The sequence below is a fragment of the Hyperolius riggenbachi genome, chromosome 6, assembly GCF_040937935.1.
Source record: "Hyperolius riggenbachi isolate aHypRig1 chromosome 6, aHypRig1.pri, whole genome shotgun sequence".
In the NCBI taxonomy this organism is placed as follows: domain Eukaryota; kingdom Metazoa; phylum Chordata; class Amphibia; order Anura; family Hyperoliidae; genus Hyperolius; species Hyperolius riggenbachi.
Genome location: NC_090651.1, coordinates 239,635,470 through 239,662,578, shown reverse-complemented (window position 1 = coordinate 239,662,578; position 27,109 = coordinate 239,635,470). Strand labels below are relative to the sequence as shown.

The window sequence follows — 27,109 nt, the reverse complement described above, 5'->3', positions numbered from 1 at the left end:
CTTACCCGGGGCTTCCTCCAGCCCCTGGCAGCCGATATGTCCCTCGCTGAAGCTTTACTGCCAGCCGGTGACCCGGGTCCCCTCCGTTCGAGATGGCGACTTTGCCAGGTCGGGATCTTCTGGGCCTGTGCGAGAGCCGCTCCACGTCACGTCCATGTGGTCTGGAGTGTGCAGCGCAGGCAGTTTCAGACATTTCCTTTAAGGCGATATTGTAAACTAAAAAGTCATATCCTAAGCTACATGGCCCAACTAATGTGTCGCCATATAATATATGCAAAAAAAAAACATAGCTGTCCTATCAGAAATATAAGGTGACCAGCCTTCACCCAAAATAGGCATGTGCCATCCTGTGGCTCCGTGGGCAGTATGTTAATCTGAGGGGCCAGGTCAAACCATATAGTCCCCTATAGAAGCAGCCCAAGGTGGTAGGGCATATTTAATCTTTAACACTTTACTCTCTCAGCAAAACAATTAATGATTTATTTGGTATCTGAATAATGGTAAATCTGAAGTCTGTACTAGTGATCACTGAAGAGATCTGTCTAGTCAGATCACTGTCCACCGAGTTTTTTTTCCCTCGGGGAAGCATGAAGCCATTTGCATGTCATCCTCCCTCCAGTCTGCACTCCATAGAAAAGTATACTCTGCATGACCAGGAGCCGCATAGGACAACTGTAAAGCGATTGTTCCAGAACTCGGAAAGGAATGTACCCTGGCTATAGAGTGTGTAGCAATTGCAGGGAGAGTGCCTGTGAAACTGACTGATGATGTGTATCCGTTTCCCAGATTACTCTCCACTGCATGGTCATATAGCAAATAGACTTTGGGATTTGGTGTTCTCCCCGAGACAGATGCTCAGGTAAATAGGTTGCTTTGGTCAGTCCAAGCTGTCCTGCTTTTGCAGACCATATGCACATGGTGGACTAAACAAACGAGGCATCAGGGCCCTGGGCTGTAGAGAAAAAAAAGTCTTGAATTTTGTTTGATTTTGGTTGGGGACAGACTGTTGGTTTGCATCCAGTAGAAAGGATTTTCATCTTTAAATCATAATTAAATGCCCAGTTAGTTGCAAGTTTTTTTTTTCTGTAAGTATGGTTAATAGTGTAAAAAGCTGTTAAAGCATAAATAAAAGCACTGGTTTTGGTGAACTGTCTTCACACTGTGCTTTTCTCAGAAGGCAAAAGCACCTGCTACCAATCTCCCTGTGTTACAAGTGGAACATCACTTCAAGAGATCTGAAGACTCCCTGGCTGCCTACTATTTACAAGAGGTCCTGAAATAACTATAGGGGGGCAAAAATCTGCTATGCTTTTTAACTGAATTATTGTATTTTTATATTGTCAGGATATTTGGTATAAATATTTGAAACTTTTGGTCAGATACCCTTTACATTTGCACTGATGTAATGGTGAACTCTTCAGCCATAAGTCATTGCTGGAGGCATGGGGATGGAACGTTTATCTTTGTAGAAGAGCTTTGTGATGTGAGCGCTATCAGAGTACCAGCGTGCACCCTGCAGACCCTGGCCTACATTCAGCTTTGTGCTTAAATATCTACAATCATCACAAGTAACTGAAGTTTTAATGAGAGATCATGAGTGGAGATATACTACCCTGGGGAGTGATTTCTCATTAAAAGATGTAAAGAGGTCTCCCACTGGCTAAACCCCAGTCCTGGCTCGGCTCCCTGCGGTCAAAGTAAATTAACAATTTGGATGTCTGGAAACGGGCGGAAGGGATCAAACATCCCACTGATTAGTCAGCTAGCCCTGCTGACCTAAATCCTTTTACAAGGAGAACTCCATCCAAAGCTGATATTGCAGTTCTTTATGGAAACTGGCAAGAGAAACTCACGCCACAGTACCTGACACTCTTTAACTGGCCAATACAATGTCATACAATAGTGTACTGCTCTCCTGACTATAGAAAAAAAAAATTGCTATAAAGTGCAGGAAATAAAAGAAACAACATAGGATAGGAACTGTATAATCTGCTCCAAAGGAAGTTGGAAAGAGAAAATAAAGTTTTGTGTATATTTATTAGAGGTGCCCAGACTGGGGACATTTTTACACAATTGTTCAGAACCACTTCCTGCCAGCCCATTGGTAGCGTAAAGAGGCCGTGCGTGTGTGCACCTGCATGCACGTGTACCTGTGCGCCCCCATGCTGCTCTCGCAGGTATACGCGGATCAGCTGCACTACAAAACCAAAAAGTGCAAAAACTGGATGTTTTAAAATGGCCGTTTTGCAGCAACTAGTTAAAGGGATTCTGAGGTCTTAAATTAAAAAAAGATTTTATTCATACCTGGTGCTTCCTCCAGCCCCATCCGCTGCGATCGCTCCCACGCCGCCGTCCTCTGCTGCCCGCAGCTTCAGAAACCGGGTCCATCACTGACATCAGTCACGGCCAACTACACAGAAGTGCTCTCTTTGCGTATCTCTCCAGCAGCAGAGGGCACACTTCTCTTACGCCAGACTGGCTCCAACTGACGGAAGTGCGGGAACCTAGTTCCCGAAGCTGCGAGCAGCGGAGGACGGCAGCATGGGAGCGATCCCAGTGGATGGGGCTGGGGGAAGCCCCAGGTATGTATAAAATCTTTTTAATACAAGAGTTCTGGTACACGTTAAAAACAAGTGGGATTAAACTCAAAATTAAATTTTTTCCCCAAAACATTTAACACAGTAAATAAGAAAGGCTATAAAACTGGTATGATGTCACTTGAATGAATAGCTACACCTCATTAGGATTATTGATTTATAATTTAATCTAATTGACATGGTTGCTGGCTGCATGACAAAATTATTTAGATAAGTGATGAACAAATAAAGGAGATAAAGTTCTCTGCTTCCCTCCTGGATACAGCAGAAATTGTTCTGCCTTATTTGCATGGCTTAGTACACTTCCAGCACAAACGGATAGTTCTGGCAAAAGCAATCATGTAAATTAGCAGTTAAATGAAATGAAAAACTTGAGCAGTAACCCTATCAAATGCCTTGGATACCAGTCAAATGGTTTTAGCTAATAATTTTATGCTAGGCAATTAATGCTTTAAAAACGTAAATTTGAGTTTTATCCCATTTTAACAACTTCTAGCAAAATAGATGTTTATAAATGTTTTATTTCTTCACCTTTATTGCAATAAGGGCATTTATAAGGGCCCATTCACACTTGAGCATTTTGCCGGTGATTTCGGCAAAACGCTCAAACGCTAGCGCTTTCAAAGCGCTAGTGTAATGAAACTCTATGGGCTCGTGCTAATCGCAGCAAATCGCCTAAAAACGCTAAACGCAAAAGTGTAGCCTGCACCATTTTCAGGCGATTTTCCGGCGATCGCGTTTCAGTGCTATAGAAGCGCTAACCGCGAAAAAAATCGCCAAGTGTGAATGGCGATTTTTTGTGTTAATAGTGCAAAATCGCCATAGCAAAAGGCTAGCAAAAGCGCTAGCATTTTGTGATCAGCAAGTGTGAATGGGTCCTAAAAGTCCAACTATTCCGCTAAAGTGACAGTGCACCTGCAAGAGCACATATGCTTGTGCATTTGAACCTTTCAGCCTATAGCATGATGTGGTTTCGAGGTGACCAAGAAAATAGAAAGTAAAAATGATTTTTTTTCACTACAAGCACAGACAGCAATAAAGATGACTTCTCTAGCAGAGAAAGGTAACAAGGTATTTTAGATTTTTACAGTTGTCTGTTTCTGCTGAAGAAATTTCACTTACTTCCTATATTTTTGTGGAGGGTCACAAATGCCAGGAAGTAGGAAAAATCTACCCAATAGCAACACAAATATCAATAACAAAATCACTGTGGTTTTAACCATTCTTATTCAAAATTGCTTGGAGCTGAGCTTACAGTGACTGAGCTGGGACTAAAAAAACAAGACATCTGAGATTAAAAACAATGTGAAATGCAGTATCTGCTTGTTAGTAATGTCCTCTTCTCTCAGGCTGTTCCCTCCATTTGCCCCCTGTTCCATTGCTATGCTGTTGGTTTTCAGGCCTTAAATAAAATTAGTCATGACCTTAGATCCAGGACTAATCAGTGAGATGGCTCTGTCCACTGCTCAGAGTGCTTAGAGCAAGCCCCAGGCAGTAAGAGGGCCGTCAGTACAGAGTATTTCCGGATCAAAGGTCATGACTAATATTAGTCAACTAGTGACTTTAGCCCGTTTAAATATGGGCTAGATCTGTCATCACTCCGCCACGCGCATGCACACACCAGACACACACACACACACACACACACACACACACACACACACACACACACACACACCTTCTGGCACCATCCTCCCTCGGCTCTCCTCAGTGTCTCTGCGTCCCTCCCTGCACATGCTCAGTGCAAAAAAGCACTGACACAGTGACATAGCGGACACAGAGATATTATATAAAGAGATGCCTGAAAATGAACAGCATAGAAGTGAAACGATGCTGAATGGGGGCAAATGGAGGGCACAGCATGAGAGAGGAAGACATTTCTAACAAAAGCAGGTAATGCATTTCACGTAATTTTTTTTAGTCTCGGGTGTCCTTAAGGCTAATTTCACACCAGGACGTTGCGTTAGAGGGGGCGTTAAGGTCACATAACTTCCCCCTAACTCAACGCCTGGTGGTGCTGGATCTGGACGTCAGAGTGAGCCGCGTTGTGCAGCTCACTCGGGCGTCAGTGATGCCGCATGCGCACAAGAGTGCGCCAATCGCTGCACAGAGCGGCCGCTCCAGGAAGTAAACACTGCACGTCATAACGTGCAGTGCATATTAATTAGCCATGTGCCTGGCTGCTCTCCGCTCCTCCCAAATATTACTGAGCATGTGCAAGCAGTCTAACGCGGCTCAGCCGCGTCCAAAGTACTGCATGCAGTACGTTGTCTTGTGATGCAGCGTTACAATGTAACGCAACGTCCGCACTGTGAACAGCCCCATTGATTTTTCATTACTGTGCGGTGGGCTGCGTTACAGGCTGCTCTAACGTGCGCCTGTAACGCCCCACTGTGAAACCAGCCTAAAGGTTTAGATCTCAACAGAATTCTGATACCTTAGAATGAAGCATGTGCAGTAATACAAGACTGTGGAAATGCCGCATTACCATAACTCAGAAATTTTAGAACAATCACAGAGCTCAGAAGCATTGGACCAATGACAGGATGCAGAATTTTTCTGCGACCATTGGAATACTACAGAAATCTTAGACCATTTACAAAACCCCTTAGATTGTAAAGGTGCATACACACAAGCGACTATAGTCATTTGTAACGATCGTTCCCCGATCTTTACCAACGACGATGGTTACAAAAAACGAACCACCGACTATTAAGGCAAACGACAAACGAGCCAAATCGCTACAAAAGAAAGTTCTGTCTCGGCGGATTTTAACCAACGACGATCGTTTGCAAAAGTAGTACATCGTTGCAAACGGTCGTTCGTACTAGGCTTGACATGCGCATTTCACTATTTCTCCCTGAAACTTCTCATTTTTATGCGCAGGCGCAATAGTTGCTTTACGTGATGTAACGTTCATTCTAACGATCAGATCGTTACACACATTTAAAAACTAACTTTACTCAGGTCGTTCTTTCATCAATTAAAAGCTCGTTCGTCGTTCTCAACGAACGATCGTTGTCGCATGTGTGTACGTAGCATAAGCCTCTGGCAGGGTTCTCCCCCCTTCCTAGTGTAATCTACAGGATCACGTGCTCCTTCCTATGACAGCGTCGTACTTGTATTACTGGGCCTACCTAACCAGCCCATCGCATGTTCACGTATCTTGTACCGTTTGCCTTGTATAACTTTGTTCTATGTTGTATAACCTGGTTATGTCGGTCATCCTTGTTTCATTGGATATATTTATTGTCCAGCGTTGCGTAATATGTTGGCGCTTTATAAATATAATAAAAATAATAATATTATACTGCAGATTTTTACTGAGTCTTGTGATTGGCCTAAAATTTCTGTGGTTTTCTGATATTTGCAGTAAACCTCCTCATTCTCTCATACAGTATCTGCATTTAACACTCAAAAAAAAAAAACAAGTAGAAGTTTGTGTACATAAGCCCTTATGCATCCAGTGATCTATGGGTGGGCACTACTGGGAGAACTGAAATACTAGAGATGGTCAATGACATGCTAATCATTTTGAGTTGATGCAGATGTTTTGCCAATGTCATGCAAATGTATGAATCTTAGAAATGGACGGGTCAGGTGTGTGTGTGTGTGTGTGTGTGTGTGTGTACGCTGCCCATGGTGGGGGGAATGGGGGTGTTGGGGCTTATGCACAGGACGGCTTATACGTGGGGATATATATATATATATATATATATAGATAGATAGATAGATAGATAGATAGATAGATAGATAGATAGATCTAGTAATCCATTTCCAAGCTGTATACATTTAAAAAGAACTGTCATAAAAATTTGCATGAACTCATAATTATTTGCATCTCATTGACCATCGTTACTAGATACAGGTGTGCACTTTCTACATACAAGGAGCCTCACCCCAGTATAGAAGCAAACAGGACAAGACTGCACTCCAACACCAACATATGGATTTCAGAGGACAGCATATCCTCCATAAACTGACACACAGGCTCGTAGAGTTGTTCACTGGCTAAGATGTTACGGATTACAAGGAGCCGACACGGACAATTAATAAATGTACTAATTCAGAGAACAAACAGTATGTAAACATTGCTGTCATCACAGCCCACTCTAGAGTGGTTCTGAACTGCACACAAGATGAAATTTCAAACTCAAAGCTGATTGGCTGCTAATGAGAGAGGAAGCAGAGAGGAGGAGTGATGGACATAAGCACCACTCAGCTGTCTCTCTTTTACGAGGCACCTGTGGAAATAAACACTTTTAGCAGGTAAATATACATGAGGAAAATGACTGACTGTTCTACAAAGGCTGCTTCTCTTACTATTCCTAATTACAGCACTGCAAAACGTACCCATTTCAGCCTCGTTATCAGTTCCTGGCCTCACATAGCTTTGCTGCAGCGGCTTATTCCCCCCCTTCCCGGCAGGAATATTGGCACTGTGATTTTGTGGCTTCATGTGAGCATCATTGACTTCAATTCGGTTGCTTTCCTCTTCTTTAGTCATCCTCGCATTCACTTTGCTGACAATGTTTTGCCAACTGTTCAGGAGCAGAAAGAACAAAACAAAAATTAGGAGGAGGTTTGGAAGTCATATTAAACATGGGTGCAGGGCTGGTTTAAAGAGACACTGAAGCGAAAAAAAATGATGATATTATGATTTGTATTTGTAGCACAGCTAAGAAATAAAACATTAAGATCAGATACATCAGTCTAATTGTTTCCAGTACAGGAAGAGTTGAGAAACTCCAGTTGTTATCTCTATACAAACAAGCCATTAAGCTCTCCGACTAAGTTAAGGTGGCCATACACTGGCCCGATTCGCGGCCGCTTCGACAGCAGATTCGATCCTGGGATCGAATCTGCTGCCAATCGTTCGCGCTAAACGCACCCGCCGATCCGATTTCCTCTTGAAATCGGATCGGTCCGTCGATCGCGCCATGCGGGAAATTACCCTCGATCGCCCGCGGGTAGGGTGCGCATCGCTAGCGGCGGCCGATCCGATCAGGTATACATTACCTGACGCTGGCTCCCGGGCGTCTTCTCAGCGCTGCACCGCTCTGTTCCGGCTCCATCCCGGCGCTTCCTGTGTCACTGCAGTGACCAGGAAGTTCAAATAGAGGGCGCTCTATTTGAACTTCCTGGTCACGGAGTGACACAGGAAGCGCCGGGATGAAGCAAGAACAGAGCGGTGCGGTGCAGCGCGAAGAAGACGCCTGGGAGCCAGCGTCAGGTAATGTATAGGGGAGGGGGCACAGGCGGTAGGAGCAGCTCAACAGATTGTGATCGGTTTCAGGCTGAAATCGATTCACAATCTGTTTGCAGTAAAGGCAGCCATCCGATCCCTCTCTGATCAGATTCGATCAGATAGGGATCTGTCACCTGGTCGATCTAATGGCAAATCGACCAGTGTATGGCTACCTTAAGTCGTGGAGAGGGCTGTTATCTGACTTTTATTATCTCAACTATAAGTAAACTGTTTACTTTTCCTCTGGCAGAGGAGAGGTCATTAGTTCACAGACTTCTCTGAAAGAATCATTTTGAATGCTGAGTGTTGTGTAATCTGCACATATTATAGAATAATGCAATGTTAGAAAAAACACTATATACCTGAAAATAAAAGTATGAGAATATTTTCTTTGCTGCTAATCTTCTAGAAATTATTCATAGTACACAACCAATTCATTATATCATATTTTTTTCCGCTTCAGTGTCTCTTTAAGCCACACAGGAGCCCTGGGGAGGGAAAAAGTTACTTGGGGCTCCACCACCATAAAAGTCAGATCCTGGATTCCCCCATGGCCCCCATTTAATAGTTCTGCTGCCTTGAAATCTCAGTTGTCTGGCCGGCTGCTCCGTCACGATCTCCGTCTTCAGCCCAGTTGCCTGCGTATTCTCCATCCGGTGCATGTTATGTGTAAATAACATGCACCGGGCACAGAGAAGAGGCAGGCACCGTGGCTGAAGACGGAGATTGGGGAGGAGCAGCTGTCGAGACAGGTGAGATGTTTCAAGGCAGCTGAACTACCGAACATGTGGGGCCACGGGGATCAGTTGGAGGAGGCCACCTAGGCATCCGGTGGTGCTGGGGCCCCTGAAGCCACACACACTGAATATCCTGACGCAAAGTCTAAGAGTCATTCTGCATATATAAAACACATTCCGTGTTATAAATTAGTGAATACAGGACTCAAACCAAGCATGTCCAACCCATGTGCCATACATATCCCCTATGCCAAACCTCCCAACTTTTGAAGATGAGAAAGAGGGACACTTAAGCTACACCCCTGTGTGGCATTAAGCCATCCCCATCTGGCTGGGGTGTCTGGGTGATGGAGGTGGTGCCTAGGTGCTGGTGGGGTTGGTTGGGTGCTGGCTGGGTTGTCTGGGTGCAGGTAGGGGTATTTGGGTGCTGGCGGAGGTGCCTGAGTGCAGGTGGGAAAGGTTGGGTGCTGGCCAGGGTATCTGGGTGCAGATGTAGGTGCCTGGGTACAGGCTGGGGTGCCCGGATGCTGGCTGAGGTGCAAAACGGGGTTGACTGGGTGCTGTCTGGGTTGCCTGGATGCAGGTGGGGGTCTCTGACTGCTGGTTGAGGTGCCTGGGTGCAAAAAGGGGTTGTTTGGGTGCTGGTTGGGGTGTCTGGGGTGCGTGGATGCTGGCTGGGGAGCAGGTGGGGGTTTCTCTGTGCTGGCTGGGGTGTCTGGGTGCAGGTGGGAGTGTCTATGTGCTAGCTGGTCTTGCAAGTGGGAAGGGCTTAGTCAGCACTGCTCCCTGGCCGGAACTATGGATATATTGTCGGGCTGGCCAGGGAGATATTTATGCGCCAGCAGCAAACGGGTGGGAAAATAGGGGTGAGGAGGGTAGTTGAGAAGAGAGAGAATAGTGAGCAACATCTGCCTCTAAATGCCCCAGTGGCTTAGGATTATCCCTACACCAGGACATTTATAGAGCACCTCGGGCCAGTGAGACAAAGCCTTTAACTCGGGTCTGTCTCGCAGAAAACGGGACTCTTGGGGTCCTACCTATGCCCATACACCACCCATAGTACATCACTATGGCTGAACATGCTAGGTTTAACGTGACAATGTAAAGTCTTTTCTGAAATGGACTATTGGGTCATCATTTGTGAGGCATGTCCACCACTACATCCCTTATTAACCAGTTTTATATATTTTATACTTTTGGTATCTCTGCAACAAAATTAGTTAACAGATTGTCCACTCTTGGTGGAAGGGTGTCACCCCTTTCCTTACTACAAAGAGCAGCTTAACTAGAGTGAGGTCGGGTCTATTCTCCCCACCAGGCTTTACAGTGGTTGCCTTGGAGGTAACCCTTACTTGTGAGTATATTTTCAGCTGACATCGCCTATACTCTCCGCTATACTAACATACTACACTATATTGGGCTCCCTCCTTCATTTTGTTTTACAAACTTGGTTTTGGCAGTACAAGTCAGTATTAGTTTGAATTCAACATACATCACACAAATCTGGAGGTTCTTTTCTGCACCTCACAGTGAATATCCGTCTCTGCCAGTCAACACCCGACAAAAGTGGCAATTAAAAGCCTAAAATGCCACACTGAAACAAAGACGTAGCAATAGGAGATGCAGAGGTTGCGACCACACCGGGACACCGGGGCCCTTGGGCCTGAGGGGCCCACTAGAGGCCTCCTTCATCCATCTTATTAGCTTTAAATTTTTATTTATTGGTGCTATGCTGATCATTACCAGCTCTATATGTGCATTGTAATCAAAATTACATAGGGAAACAGCTACCCCCATTCAGTACAGCGATCCACCCAATAGGATTGGCATTTGGTTGAAGTATAACCCTAGAGACTGAACTTTTAAGGAGCGCCGACACCACTTTTTTTATAACATCTATATGTGCATTGAATAGTGGTAATCTTTAACAAGCCATTTTCTTACTGCTACCCTTGGTAGGTTTTGGGGCTCTATATGAATAGAGTGCTTGGGGCCCCATATAAAACCCACACCGGGGCCCCAAGCTCCTTAGTTACGCCTCTGGCAGATACATAAGGGTGCTCTACTTTGTTAGTATTGTTTGATAGACCATAGCATTGTCTGTGATCTGACAGGTTCGTGTGAAAGCATTTGCCATCTGGAGAATATATCTCTCCCACTAAGAGACTACTGATCACTGACCTACACAAAAAGATTAATCGTTCACAATTACTGTACTGCACTAGTAAGCATTATGTAGAAACCTCCCATACATACTAAGCAAGGTCTGCTCCCAGAACATAAATAACCAGAATCTATAAATTGAAACGAGGATTCACAAACATGTACAACCACCGCAGTGCAAAAGCCCATCCTCAAGAAGATTAATTAAAAAAGAGAAGGAAAACATAGTGATCTTCAGTCTTAAGCTCTTCAATTAAATAGGCTTAATGAAGGCTTTTGTTGTCACTCCTGCTGTGTCAACAATAACAACGGAAAGAAAAGAACTTTCTGTTTGGGTTCTGGCACAGGCTCCGGCACGCAGCAGAGGAAACGCCGGGATCAGCCTGTACAAATCTACCGGGTGGAAGAACTCTCCTCTGGATTTGTTCTCCAACAATAATTAAAACAACAACCCCTTGGAGCCTTGAACAAAGGAGAACAAATCTCTTCAGCAAGTTTTATCAGATCTGAGAGGCATATTGGCAGACAGAGCAGAAGGTCACAAATCATCGCTGGTAGAAAGACTGTTCAATAACCACTTTATTGCTGGGCATGGGGAAACAAGTGCCACGAAACAGAGTCTTTTACTTCCATTAAATACCATCACTGCGATTCTGATGATGTCTTAAAGAGAAAGACAGATTTTTGAATTACACAGAGCCTGAAATAAGTACAGCATGCCCTTAATTTTAGGGATTACATTTGGATAAATTGCGTGAATATTCCCCATATCTTGTTCAGTGTTTCTCTATCAACTGATAATGTCTAATAGTTTTTGGTCTGTTTATCAGCTGATAATCTGGAGCACCACAACGACAGAGTACCAACGCAGTGTGACAGATTGACAGGACAAACACTATATACAGTGGCTTGCAAAAATATTCGGCCCCCTTGAAATTTTCCACATTTTGTCACATAACTGCCACAAACATGATTCAATTTTATTGGAATTCCACGTGAAAGACCAATACAAAGTGGTGTACACGTGAGAAGTGGAACAAAAATCATACATGATTCCAAACATTTTTTACAAATAAATAACTGCAAAGTGGGATGTGCGTAATTATTCAGCCCCTTTTGGTCTGAGTGCAGTCAGTTGCCCATATACATTGCCTGATGAGTGCTAATGACTAAATAGAGTGCACCTGTGTGTAATCTAATGTCAGTACAAATACAGCTGCTCTGTGATGGCCTCAGAGGTTGTCTAAGAGAATCTTGGGAGCAACAACACCATGAAGTCCAAAGAACACACCAGACAGGTCAGGGATAAAGTTATTGAGAAATTTAAAGCAGGCTTAGGCTACAAAAAGATTTCCAAAGCCTTGAACATCCCACAGAGTACTGTTAAGCGATCATTCAGAAATGGAAGGGGTATGGCACAACTGTAAACCTGTGAAAAATAAAGAAAAAGTTGATGCTGGACACCCGGCAAAAAATAGGGATGGACCACACCTACTGCAAACATACGCTGTATCACTCACAAGTCCTCACTCTTCTGGCCGCAAAACAATATGCACAGTGACGTGCTCACAGTGTTAGAAACATGGAAGGAAGTCCCAACTGATGCGGAAAACATGAAGATAAATGAACTGGGCACAGTCCTGTTAGCATTTAGTTAGTTAGTTAGTTAGTTGGCCTTTATGGAAGAGTGGTAAGAAGAAAGCCATTGTTAACAGAAAAGCATAAGAAGTCCCGAATGCAGTTTGCCACAAGCCATGTGGGGGACACAGCAAACATGTTGAAGAAGGTGCTCTGGTCAGATGAGACCAAAATGGAACGTTTTGGGCAAAATGCAAAACGCTATGTGTGACGGAAAATGAACACTGCACATCACTCTGAACACACCATCCCCACTGTCAAATATGGTGGTGGCAGCATCATGCTCTGGGGTTGCTTCTCTTCAGCAGGGACAGGGAAGCTGGTCAGAGTTGATAGGAAGATGGATGGAGCCATATACAGGGCAATCTTGGAAGAAAACCTCTTGGAGTCTGCAAAAGACTTGAGAATGGGGTGGAGGTTCGCCTTCCAGCAAGACAGCGACCCTAAACATAAATTCAGGGCAACAATGGAATGGTTTAAAACAAAACGTATTCATGTGTTAGAATTGCCCAGTCAAAGTCCAGATCTAAATCCAATCGAGATTCTGTGGCAAGATCTGAAAACTGCTGTTCACAAACGCTGTCCATCTAATCGACTGAGCTGGAGCGGTTTTGCAAAGAAGAAAGGGCAAGGATTTCAGTCTCTAGACGTGGTAGAGACATACCCTAAAAGACTGGCAGCTGTAATTGCAGCAAAAGGTGGTTCTACAAAGTATTGACTAAGGAGGTTGAATAATTACGCACACCCCACTTTGCAGCTATTTATTTGTAGAAAATGTTCTACTTCTCATGTGTACACCACTTTGTATTGGTCTTTCATGTGGAATTCCAATAACATTGATTCATGTTTGTGGCAGTAATGTGACAAAATGTGGAAAACTTCAAGGGGGCCGAATACTTTTGCAAGCCACTGTAGATGTGGTAAATGATCAATATTCGGTCAATATTGCCACACTGCCCCATTAGATCAGAGCAGAGATCTGACCTAATATGCCTCCCTCATGCCCTCACCTTTCAGCCCACTTGATCGAAGAACAGCATTTCTCAATCAATGTTTGATTGATCTCATTTTTTATAGATCTAGATCTAAAAATGTTTGATAGATAAGCCAATCAAAACTCACCTATTGGTTTTTAAGGGTAATATTTAAATTGCTGCCATTGCACTGTTAATGTTAGAGGCCTCAAACCTGGTACAGTTGGTCATCAGGTGACTGTTGTTCAAATTCAGAAAAGGAGGTGATGCCACAAACAGCCAATCAGAATTGTTTAATTTCAATGGGAAGATACAAGTTATTGATGCCAAGAACCCCAAAGCTCATAAACTTGGTCACTGAGTGACTGTGTGTCAAGGTTAGAAAAAGTAGGCGAAGCCAATAACAACCAAATACATACCCGGGCATTGCTGGGTCATTAGCTAGTATTTATATAAAATCTAACATCAAATCTATTAAAAATGTCTTATTATGAATCCCCCCCCCCCCCTTTGAACGTGACTGGAAGGTCCTGTTTAGTGAATCATTCAGTCCCCCACAGTCTCAGAACTATCAGTCTCTCTGGTTGGGCTACTATCAGTCCAGGCTACCTTTAGACAGGTGAATATGCTTAGATCTCATCGCTTTTTAGTTTCCCCAAGTAAACGGTCCCATCAGGGCTGCAGTAGCATAGCCACAATAAGATCAGCCTGATGTCTACAAGCATTACACAACTCACTGAAAAGGCAAACAACATTATACAGATGCTTAGAAATTACTCACACCATAAAAGTGGCCACACATGATGCAACAATAAAAACGATGGTTGTACAGAAAAATAAAACGTTTTTTTGTTTTGTTTTTAAATTCAAGCAAAACATCTGATCAAGTTTCCACTTTTTTTTTCTATAAAATTAAATCAGTTTGGTAGAAATGTATGTATCATTTTTCAGATGCTTAAATGGTGTCAACAAGTGTGTGATACATTGGACCAATTTTTCAAACGTTACAATCAATCAGAAAATTTGATTGTGCTTCTAAAAAAAGTTGTATCATGTGTCGCCAGCCGGCAACCTTAATGCATAAAATGTTTTGCTTCTTTGCAGTAAAGGCAAATCTTTTTTTGCCCAGAGTAAACCCCCCAAACTACTTAACAAAATGTTCCAGAAGGAAAAAAAGATTTGAATGGAGCAGAGAGAGGCAAAGGAAAAGCTGTCAGACCAGCAAAGTGTAGCTAGAGGTCTCACAGTGTAATGAACATGGGGATTGCAAATTAGAGCACATGTAAACAAAAGGAAGATAGACGCGTACGAGAGAGAACGGCGCCGGTAGACTTGGGCGCAGGACACAGCCGATAAATGGCTGATCCTGCTGCGGCACAAGTCCCGGCAGCGTTAATTACTATTCCCCCTCCAGGCCGCCATGGATAGTGGGGGAATGAAATAATATTGTTTTAAAAGCAACTTCAGCTCCGTCTTCTGACAGCGCTGAAGTTACTTCCTGTGCCCGCTATAGCCATAATTCCTATTATGGTCTATGGTGGCACCGGCTGCATCCAAATCTCCTGCGCTGCTGCACCCAACTCTCCAGCGCTGGATTCAGTGTGTTCAAAATAGACGGCTTGCAGGTCTCTTCATGGAGGCAAAAATCACTAATGCATTATTGAGGACAGTTTAGAGCAGATTTAGCTCAGATAAGTACACTTATCCTTAAAGGGAACCTAAACTGAGAAGGATATGGGTTTTTCCTTTTAAAATAATACCAGTTGCCGGACTCTCCTGCTGATCCTGTGTCTCTAATACTTTTAGCCATAGCCCCTTAACAAGCATGCAGATCAGGTGCTCTGACTGAAGTCAGACTGGATTAGCTGCATGCTTGTTTCAGGTTTGTGATGCAACCTTTACTGCAGCTAAAGAGATCAGCCGGGCTACCAGGCAACTGGTATTGTTTAAAAGGAAACTTCTATATCCTTCTCAGTTTAGGTTCCCTTTAATAGTGAACACCTGTTCACTATTGGTTGAACACCTGTTCACTGAGTTCTCAGAGATTGTAAACTACCGTATTTTTCAGACTATAAGACGCTCCTGACCATAAGACGCACCTAGGTTTAGAGGACAAAACCAGGGGGGAAAATATATATATACTAAACCTGGTGCATCCATGGGGAAGAGGTATCTTGTGGATTATGCCTCCTTTGTACCTCTTGCGTCTACCTGTGTCCTCCTTTGTCCACCTTGTGTCCTCTATGTGTCCTCCTCTATGCCTCTGTGTCCCTCGTTTTTCCTGTATCTTCCTCTGCATGGGCACAGTACAGGGAGTCCACACATTGCGGTGGGCTGGGGGTTCATATTGGCAGGCGCTCACAAGTCAAGAACTCCCTGCATTTGGACTATAAGACGTGGTGACTTTCCCCCCCACTTTTAGGGGAGAAAAAAAGTGAGTCCAAAAAATACAGTAACAGCACTGCTTGTAGGAAACTTGTTGCTAGGTGATGATATTTAACCTACTGACAGGGCTAAATTCTAAAAGAGGAGTGGCTGTGGTAGCTGCCTCTCCCACTGCAATTGATGCACATATTGAAGTTCTGTGCATTGCATTGACACTGTATTGGTTCCACATCTCTGCTTACTTAGCACATGTTCCTTTCACTGGGGTGGTTGTCTTGACTCCACAAGGAATTAAACTGACGTGCAGACAAGTGCTTTCCTTCATGCAGCAATCGTAGAGAGTAAGATGGCTGAAACCTACTAGACCACTAAATGAAAGAATCGTAGCCAAATGAAAGGGGTATTTAAAGCGGAATATAACCCTGCATTTCAACTTTGCTCTAAAACATTATTTACAGTATATTATATGCAACCAGCATTGTTGTTTTTTTTACTAGACCAGCATTGGAAGGGTTACACAGAGCTTTAAAGTTCCTAGAGAGAACTGCAGACGCATCCGAAGCTTACATAGATACATTTTGTTTACATAAATGTATCTAAGGCCCCGTTCACACTTGCGTTTTGGCATGCAAACGGACCGGATCGTATCAGGACCTGATCCGGATTAGAACCGTACGGTTCCGATCCGGATCCGGTCCGTTTGCATCAGGACTGCTTCAGACTGCCATCCGGATCCGTGGGGAAAAAAACAAAAAACAAAAAGATAACAAAATACCTTAACATTTGTTGGGGTCTGCAGAAGGTGCACCTGGTGCACCTGTAGAATCAGGTCCTCCGCTGTAGGCCTCACCTCTACCTCCGACATACTGCCAAACAGCTCCAGCACGTGTGTCACTGCTGCTCCACTCCAGATATGCTGGGCCCATGTGTCCCCATCCGAAATGGCCGCTATAAATACGCATAGGAAGTGGGGTAGAACGTCCGGTGTTTGTCTCCAGTGTGTTCTGTGCTTCCGTTTCCCATTGCTTTAATGTTTCATGGTGCAGTCAGGCTCCGGTCCGGGTGCGTGGGCCGGATGATCCGGACCGAAAAATAGCCCATACTGGAAAAGCCTCCGGAGTCCGGCTCCGATCCGGCTCCGTACTGTACGGAACGGACGCGTGTGAACGTCCGCATAGCCTTTGCATTGCTATGCGGAACATACGTTCCGTTTGTACAGTATACGGTCCGGATCCGGCCCGGCGAATCCGGACAGGGAACGCTAATGTGAACCGGGCCTAAGTGTGGAATGTGACTCACTCTCTCTGACTGAGATGGAGCTGGAGGACAACCAAAGAGTGTGTAACATTTATCACTTGTTACATTCTATTTAGTTAAATGTATCTATCTGAACCTCTGCATATCTCTCCATGGAACTTTAAACCTCTGTGTTTAACCCTTCCAATGCTGGTCTAGTAATATGCTGTAAATAATGTTTTAGAGCAAAGTTGAAATGCAGGGTTATATTCCGTTTTAAAGGGGTACAAAAAGTTACAAACAACATATACAAGTTATTTTTCTGTAGACAAAAAGAACCTTCACAAATCTCAGACATACACTGAATAGATACTTTTATTCCTGACAAGAAACACTACTTGACTAGTTTGTAGAGTGTACTTATGTTCCTGGTGGTGGTTAGTTGGGCCTGGGGAGAAGTCAAGGCAATGTAGGGGAATATAAGAAATATATTTCCCTACTGATAACCTAATCTGTCCTTTTGGACAAAACTTCATTCAGAGTCTGGCTATTGGTGGCACCTGAATTACAGGGATTTTAGCAGAAAATCCCCGGCCGCACTTTACCTGTAACTAAGATTAGGGTCCATGGCGGCACACAAGTCAGGCGCTATGCGATTATGTGCAGGCGCTGAGATGACCTGACTTGTTTGTATATGGCAAGAAAGAGTAGAATCTCTCACCCGACGATAACAATGCAGTTACTGACTTGTGAATAGTAGGAAAGGAAAGGCAGAGCAGTAAGACTATGCAGTGTACGCATAAGATTGATAAAGGCTAATAAGCATACATGAAATAATCTGCTGTATAACAAAAGGTAGTACATCTACAATAAGCAATGCCAGTATTTAAAGATAAAAAAACAATCTGACAGGTTCCCTTTGATTATTTTTAACACGACTGCATTCTAAGAAGGGCTGCATAGTCCGTTAGGTACCATTGTTCTAGATGACTTATGCAGAAATGTGAAATTTCTACCTTGCTATATACATTTTTCAGTTTTTCCCAAGCACATGCCATTGAAGTAATTGTCTTTGCTGCTGTGTGTTTCAGCGTTGGTAAAACCTGAAATCAATTCTGTATGCGATCGAGCAGGCTGGAAAGGGATTAATCAGCACGAAGACCTGAGTCACTGCAATACGGATAAAGGATTAGCCAGAGAGGGATGGAAAAAACAGCTCTCAGCCACACACCTGTGAACTGGCACTTGTTCTTTGGCAGCTCGAGTTGTCACAGTGGGTGGCTTTTTATCCACTGCTCCTGGCACATGAGTGACTCTCTTGTGGAGGGCAGGTAGCTGGGGTGGCTGCTGGGCATGTGGCGACACAGCTCCCTTCTTATCCTGCAAAACAGAATAGCAGCAGGAAATCACCAACACATCTAAAATGCAAGTCACTTACAGCATAATACTAAATCTGTGATATATGCTATATGCCCAACCCCTGTCACCTCATGAACTACATTCAGATATAAGGAGATGCAGAAGCCTTCAAGGACTATTACACTGAAAAAACTACAAAGATACTTATACAGTATATACTTATACTACAAATACACTTATTACAGTGCTAGTGAGAAAATACTAAACTGTGCATTGGATTGAACAAAAGTTTAGATCCAGAATTTTGCCGTTTAATGGAATTAAACCACATCCTCACTCTTTCAGTGGATCCCTCACACAATTTAGGCCTTTTTTGGATGGGGGGGGTGGGGGGGGGGGGGGAGCATTGGGCCAATAAATTCACCTGCCAATATGCTTCTGAGGTATGAAAGGAAATCCTGGCAAATATGAAGTAAAAGTGTCCTAGCTGGAATTTGTAGAATTTGAGGCGGCGATAAAAGTGCTGCATGAAGAATGCGGACATTATACACGGATATAGTTTGTAGTGCTGATAAGATAACAGGATCACTCATTGCATATTCCTCATACTACACAACACAATACAGGATGCACAGAGCTATTCATATCAGATATGGTCCACAGTAATTTACAGAGAAGGAGGGAGAAAGTTGTGTCCATAAATTATTAATAAAGGACATGGTGAAATAGACGCTAGAAAGCTGGCCCTGGAAAAGTACTGTCCCCACATCTCAGTGGAGTGCATAGAACATTTTCCTGGTTCGTAAGCACAGCTGAACCTCCTCCCTTAACACCATACACTGACTAGCCTCTGCACCAGTGCAGATGCCGGAATGTTGCAGAAAAACTTAATTTTTCCTTTTCTACAGCAAAAGGTTAATGCTTCTGACATCTACAGTTAAAAAAACAAAACAAAAAAAAAACGCTGTTACCAATATCACTCTTGCGATACTTTTATTACAAGGCCACTGTGTTACGTCCAAGAGCCATCCAACTAGATTTTAGAATATAAATGATGTACTGCACAAACCACAATCTTTCTTATTGGCTTATTGGTAACAAGCCAAAGGGTATCTGTCTTTCAGAATGTAAGGTTTTGTAAAGGATATACCCTATTCAGCCAAAATGATAAAACCACCTTAAAGGAAAACTTAAGTCAGGAAAAAAAAAATGACATTTACTCACCCGGGGCATCCCTCAGCCCCCCGAAGCTGTATGGTGCCCTCGCAGCCCCGCTCCGATTGTCCTGTCCCCGCTGGCGGCTACTTCCGGGTTCGGCGACAGCCGCCGACAGGCTGGGAACGCGGCAGATTTTCCGCGTTCCCAGCCACTATATCACCCCTCTATGCTGCTATAGCGTATATATATATATATATATATATATATATATATATATATATATATATATATATATATATTTATATTACATACATACATACATATATATATATACGCTATAGCAGCATAGAGGGTGATATAGCGGCTGGGAACGCGGAAAATCAGCCGCGTTCCTAGCCTGTCGGCGGCTGTCGCCGAACCCGGAAGTAGCCGCCGGCGGGGACAGGAGGATCGGAGCGGGGCTGCGAGGGCTGCGAGGGCACCATACAGCTTCGGGGGGCTGAGGGATGCCCCGGGTGAGTAAATGTCATTTTTTTTTCCTGACTTAAGTTTTTCTTTAATTATATTACGTGGATTCCCTCATCTGCCACCTTGCATTAGATATTGGACTTTTCAGCAGAAGAATTTAGCAGAAAGTTGAAGTGTTCTCACAAAAATGTCAGACTGAGACATGATAGGTATTAGACTGTAAGATCCTCAAGTGTCTGTTGGTGAGAAAAGGTAGAAAAGTTGAATACTTCAATGATTTGAAGTTTGTTGATTTTTAATTGAAAATGGTTTGTTGATTTTTAAGATCTATTGTACATGACCTTCTGGATTATACAACTACCTGTTGTGGAACCACTGGAAAACTTCTGCATTCCACCTCAGCCCCCTCCCCACTGTGTCACATGTCCCACTGTGCCCCAAGTGTACCACAGCAAAATGTCGTACTTTTTTTTCTTGAACTTTATAAAATACATTTTCTCAAAAATGTATTTTTGAAAATATTTTTTGACTTGACTATTTCAAAACGTTTTTCAGCAATTTGTGGTACAATGCGGTGCAATGACTCTTCCATGTGATCAGACACCACCTGTATCTACAAGCCTCGGGTAACCATGCTGCCAGTACATCTGTGCTACTTTCTTACACCATTTTTTTGCAGGTGCTAAAATCTCTGGATACTGTAAACAACCCACAAGTAGGGATGGTCGGAAATGCTAATTTCCGATTCCGCGGTAAATCCACATTCCGCCATTGCCAATTACCGGTTCCGCTTTCCGCTACCAATTTCCGCATTACAATGCGGAATTTCCGCCGGAAATCGCGGAAATTCCGCCCGATTTTAACATCGATTTTCTCAAAAACTATAAGGTCTTTTTGAAAACTTTTTTTGCATCTTGTTCAGACGATTCTGTTTAATAAACCCTGAAAATTTGGTGTTTCTAGGATTTACAGGGGCTTTGCTATTAACCGCGCTAAAGTCGGCGGATTTTTACTGTAATGTAAAATGCAGAAAATAGGCAGATGCAGATTTTCTGCATTTTTACATTACAGTAAAAATCGGCCAACTTTAGCGGTTAATAGCAAAGCCCCCGTAAGTCCTAGAAACACCAAATTTTCAGTGTTTATTCAACTGAATCTTGTGAACAAGATGCAAAAAAAGTTTTCAAAAAGACCTTATAGTTTTTGAGAAAATCGATGTTAAAGTCGGACGGAATTTACACGATTTCCGGCGGAAATTTCCATGATTGCACTTGCATTACCGCACTTGCATTACCGATTTCTGCATTCCGATGTGGAAATGTAATTTCGGAAATTGCATTTCCGCGGAATCCGAATGAGCATCCCTACCCACAAGACCTGTCGTTTTGAAGTTGCTCTGATCCGGCTCTCAAGCCACCGCAATTTGGCCCTCATCAAAAGTAGATTGGGGGAAATAATCAGTAAACCACAGTAAGCAGAATGTTTTTAAATTTTAAATCTTACCGAATGTAATGTATTCACAAAGTTTAACCCTTAAAGTCACTCCTAAAACATAACTTTTATTATAAAATACTTAAAAATTGTGCTGCACCACTATACATTGATTACAAAACGAGGGCAGGATCTAGTGCATAGCAGGTCGTTTCTGATTGTGTCCAATCTATCGCTAAGACCTGGATCTCTATCCCCTCGACTGACTGTTTACTATTTACATTAAAACCCCCCACCAACCCGACATGTTTCACCCCCGTTAATTGGAGCCTTCATCAGGGGAACTAGTACTTAGTGCTAAGGGTGCAAAAGTGTTCCTGCCCTCGTTTTGTAATCAATGTATAGTTGTGCAGCACAATTTTTAAGTATTTATAATAAAAATTATGTTTTAGGCGTGACTTTAAGGGTTAAAGTTTGTGAAATGTTTATGGATCAGAATTTGTGTTTATTATCGAATGTAATGTACACATGAAACTCTAAAAATTACAATATTATGCAAAAGTTAATTTATGTCATTTATTCTGAACCAGACAGAGACTGTTTAAAGAGAACCTGAGGTGGGTTTCTGCAATCAATATTAGGACACAGAGGCACATTCTGCATACTATCACCAGCCTCTTTGTCCTTATAGTGTGCCTCCAGCCGCCCTCGTCATTCAGGCTGCCACTCACCGCCGCTCCCCCGCCTCCTGTATTACATGGCTCCCTGCCTGCGCCCCCTCCCCACCTCTGTAAACCAAATGGAGGAAGCTTACGAAGGCGGGGAGGGAAGGGATGCAGGTGGGGAGCCGCGCTATACAGGAGGCGGGGGAGTGGCGGTGAGTGGCAGCCTGAATGTAAACAGCTGACTAGCAACAATTTGTGTGTTGCTAGCGTGGCGGTTTTTATAAAGGGGGGACAGCAGAGCAAGGGTGGCGACTGGAGGCACACTATAAGGACACAGCGCCTGGTGATAGTATGCAGAATGTGCCTCTGTGTCCTAATATGGATTGCAGAAACCCACCTTGGGTTCTCTTTAACCTCCCTGGTGTTCTATTAAAGATCGCCAGGGGGCAGCGCAGCGCTATTTTTTTAATATTTTTTTTTTTCAATCATGTAGCTAGCCTAGCGCTAGCTACATGATGCCCCCTCCCTTCCGCATCCCTCCGACCCCTCCCATCGCCGCCGGCGCTGTTAGCCATAAGGAAATCCCGTTCTGAACGGGATTTCCTTTAGGGCTTCCCCCGTCGCCATGGCGACGATAGTGATGATGTCATCGACGTCATCGAGAGTCCCGATCCACCCCTCAGCGCTGCCTGGCACTGATTGGCCAGGCTGCGCAGGGGTCTCGGGAGGGGGGGGCCCTTACGCGGTGGGTAGCGGCGCATCGGCGGTGAGCGGCGGTGATCGTATACAACACGCAGCAAGCAAAGTGCTTGCTGCGTGTTTTAAAAAAAAAATTATGAAAATCGTCCCAGCGGGGCCTGAGCGGCGTCCTCCGGCGGTTATGGACGTAACAACTCGTCCATACCGCTAAGGAGGTTAAGGCCCAGGAACTCTTTGCAAGTGTTTTGGATTGATTAGCTGATAGAGTGACACTTTGAGCCTAGAATATTGGACACTTCCACATACTAATGGTCTGAGATTTTGTTTTTGTGGTTTTCAGAAGCTGTAAGCCATAATCATCAAAATTATAACAAATAAAGGCTTGACATACCTCGCTTTGTATGTAATGAGTCTACTGACTCATGAATTACTGACATAAATTAACTTTTGCACGATATTGTAATTTTTCTAGTTTCACCTTTATTGTATTATGTGCTACTCATCGTACGGTAAGACTTTACACACACAATTCTGCTTACTGCAGTTTAGTGAATATGCCCCTTGGTTTCTGACGCTTGACATGCTTCCAAAACATCACTTGACTATTCATTTACTGCCCAAAACTACAAACTATGCTGCCCCCCTTTCTATTCCCAATTCCTCCCTGCCCACCCAGTAAGTGTGACCAGTATATAAAAAAAAAAAAACACCTCCTTGCCTGCACGAGTGTGGCAATTATCCCCCCCCCCACCCCATCAGTAAGTCTGGTCAGTATAAGAATTGCTCCCCACTAACATAGCCAGCATAAAGATCAACCCCTTCCTTCCCTTAGGGTCCTTTTCCACTGCAAAACGCAAAATTTGACCAATTTTTATGTGCGTTTATGCGTTTGCGTTTTTCTGATTGGCAAGTGTTGTCTTGATTTTTGAAAATAGATACTAGTGGTTATATCACTATAAAAAACGTAAAAAGCAAACGCATTTTCTGTGTTTTGAAATGCAAAACGCATCATAATCGCACAGACATGTGTTTGTTTGTTTTCTTAAATCGGAATGCAGTGGAAAAGGCCAGCCAAGATTGTTATTTTAAACAAGCTGCACTTAAGAATCAGCAAACGCTTGCTAGTGGAAAAGGGCACTTAGTAAGTGTGGTCAGTCTAATTATCCCTCCATTGCTCAGTAAGTGAGGCGAGATGGACATCATACGGGGCTCTTTAACTCTTGACCAACCTTAGCGAAGTGGGGCCCAACTCTCTTCCACAATCCAATAAGCATGCTTGCAGTGGAACACAAATACCTACTCCAGCGACGTGTCAGCTCATCTCTTATTCACTGCAGCTGGTCAGTGTGCAACAGCCTTCATCTGTAAGGCTCATATGGCATGCATTCAAAAGCCTTATGGGGGACATTGCTCCAGTCTAAACAGCGGCAGTGAAGATGAGGTGAGAGGACCTGGTGCTGGAGTAGAGATTTGTGCTCCGCTGCTCTCTGCTGGGCAATATGGATTGGTTGGGAGGGGGGTCAGAAGTAGCTCACCTAAGCTCCTAACCCCCCACAGTCCACGAGGGCCATAATTAGGCCCGTGTTCCCATTTCCTGTCAAGTGTCATTTTTAAAAGATATTCATTGTAATGCACTTTACTTGTCAGTGGTTTTAATGTTATGACTGAACAGTACAAATTAAGCCTTCACTGAAATGTCCAGAATACCTGTTTGCGGTCTGGCAAACTATTAACTGTCCTCGTCAGTCTGGCCACATGGCTTTCATTCCGGGAACCCGCCCCCAACGTGACTGTGTGAACAAGGGGGTTGCGTGGCTGTATATTGCTTGGCGATACAGGCTGAACTATGGAAGGCTTCTTCACTTGAGCTACTCCTTCACGGGCATTCTTGGCATTTTCCTGCGGCTTCTGGGGCACCTGGGGGACATTTCCTTTCACACCCTGCAGAATATGACATGAGTCAGAGAGCAGCTTAAACACAAAAGACTGCTTATCACATCCACTCTACACATCTGTCACAGTGCCTCTAGCCTGACTGCTCACCTTGTGTATGTGTATTACAAATAAGACCTAGATCTGCAGCCTGGGGCCAAGCCACACACACGCAGCAGCAGTATTCATACATTATTAATATCCCATAGCAATAGAATAGAAGCAGTGTCGAACAAAAGCACATGAAGAAACTACAATTAAGCACAAAACTCTACCTTTTTATGACAAATCAAGTATACACAAATGAATTTCTTTCATGGCAATGCATGCGTTTATTGCTAGTCAGTGTAATGGTTAAAGGGGAACTGAAGATAGAGCTATATGGAGGCTGCCAGGTTTATTTCCTTTTAAGCAATACCAGTTGCCTGGCAAACCTGCTGGTCTATTTCTCTGCAGTAGTATCTGAATAACACCAGAAACAAGCATGCAGCTAGTCTTGTCAGATCTGACTTTAAAGTCTGAAACACCTGATCTGCTGCATGCTTGTTCAGGGGCTATGGCTAATAGTATTAGAGGCAGAGGATCAGCAGGGCTGCCAGGCAACTGGTATTGCTTAAAAGGAAATAAACATGGCAGCCTCCATATACCTCTCTCTTCAGTTCCCCTTTAAAGGCTCTGCCTCTGACATAGGAGACCTAGGTTCAATTCTTATTCAATTCTTCCTATTCAGTAAGCCAGCACCTAATCAGAAAGAGAAGAGTTCTTAGGCTAGACTCTGTAACACTGATACTGTCTGAATGCACTGTAGCAGTTGCCTCACATGCGCTTTAAGTCAGACAGAAGAAAAACACTATACAAATTATTATTGTAGGTTTCTATTACTAAGCACAGTTCAAGAAAACAGTTTTCTAGTTTAAATACAAAGAAATATGCCAGTTTTGTTGGTGCTCCTTGTGCACTTCCATCTGGTAATTTTTTGTGAGCAGGAGAATTCAAGCAAGTCTCTAACATTACAAGACCAAAGAGACTACATGAATCGTAACTGGGCTCCATACTGTTCTCTGAGAAGCCATCTTATGTTTACTACACAGCAGCAAAACAAGGCTGTTGTAGGGGGTACACGGCTCACCAGTAAATCCAACAGATGGCGCTCCAGAAAAATTACACTTCATATGCCATATTTAATATTTTGCAGATGTAAAAAAATATGAAACTTTAGTGCTAAATGTCATACAGAAAAAATAATATTCTATTTATTATTGTATTTATATAGCAATGACATCTACTACAGCACTTTAGAGCAGGGCTGTGGATTCGGTACAGAAATCATCCGACTCCGAAGTTTATGAAACCACCAACTCCGACTCCAGGTACCCAAAATGGCTCAGACTCAGACTCCTCGACTCAGACTCCTTAGTCTAATACTTACCAGGGCTGTGGATTTGGTACAAAAATCATCAGACACAGACTCCTCAGTTTATGAAACCTCTGACTCCAACTACCCAAAATTGCCCCGACTGACTTCTCGACTCTGACTCCAATTCCACAGCCCTGCTTTAGAGCCCACGGCCACAACACTAAACGTCTCTCAAATTGACTCACAACCTACAGTACTTCGTGCCATAGCCAAAAATGGGGTTTAGTCACTAAGTCAATAAAATTGCTGTGAGGTCAGGTACCGGTACTTAAAATAGTAGTGCAAAGTGTACAATAAGCGCCAACCGCATTACCCAGGTATTGTGAGTGTTACTATGGTAATGTACAGTATTCATCTAGCTTAAATGTTACCGCAGCACTGTTTGCATTACCTGGGTAATGGAGGTTGCACAGTGCGCGTTACTCTATTGGAGTAAGTACTGCACAGCAATTTCACTGACTTTTAGTTAATCAACCCTAATATCCCCATCAGGGTCTTAGGCCAATTTCAGTGGGGAGCAAAAATTAACTTTTTAGTATGGGTTGTTTCCAGGCACACCTGTTTTCTTCCCAATACACATAGGAAGCACATATTAATTTCAGATTTGAACTTGGGACTCCAGTGCAGCAAGGCTGTCTACAGATCGGAGGCTAGGGCACTAAACCTGGTGTAGGGAGGAACCCACAGTCACATAAAACATGAATATGACACTGGCTGCACCAGTTCACGGTTCAGATGAGTGAAAAAAAGTGATTGCACGATAACTATGTGGCTTCCTGGCAATCCCTCTCTTATAAACATGAATACTTACCTACAATAAATATTCTCTTCTTTTAGAAATCCTCCCATTTGTCCTCTTCCATGTTGCTGATCCTGAATGTCTCCTAGCACAATCTGTGACCTCACTCCTGTCCCTTTCCTGTCCTCTCTCCTACATTGGTGACAAGTTCTAGGCAGCAAAAAATCATGTGTGCACATGCCAGAGATGTGCTGAGACATGGA

The 27,109-nt window shown here is 43.6% G+C and overlaps 1 protein-coding gene across 3 annotated transcripts in view; it reads right to left on the bottom strand.

Moving 5' to 3' along the window:
• The window catches only part of LOC137521396 (Golgi integral membrane protein 4-like), a 212,441-nt gene that overhangs the window by 57,612 nt on the left and 127,720 nt on the right, over positions 1 to 27,109 (bottom strand). For 2 of the 3 annotated variants that reach the window (XM_068240577.1, XM_068240578.1), the window contains 3 exons: positions 24,466 to 24,699; positions 18,210 to 18,358; positions 6,951 to 7,138 (listed from right to left, as the gene is read on the bottom strand). In XM_068240577.1, the coding sequence (XP_068096678.1) occupies positions 6,951 to 7,138; positions 18,210 to 18,358; positions 24,466 to 24,699 (571 nt within the window). The remainder of the gene's footprint in view (positions 1 to 6,950; positions 7,139 to 18,209; positions 18,359 to 24,465; positions 24,700 to 27,109) is intronic. The other variant, XM_068240579.1, reaches the window with a different exon arrangement.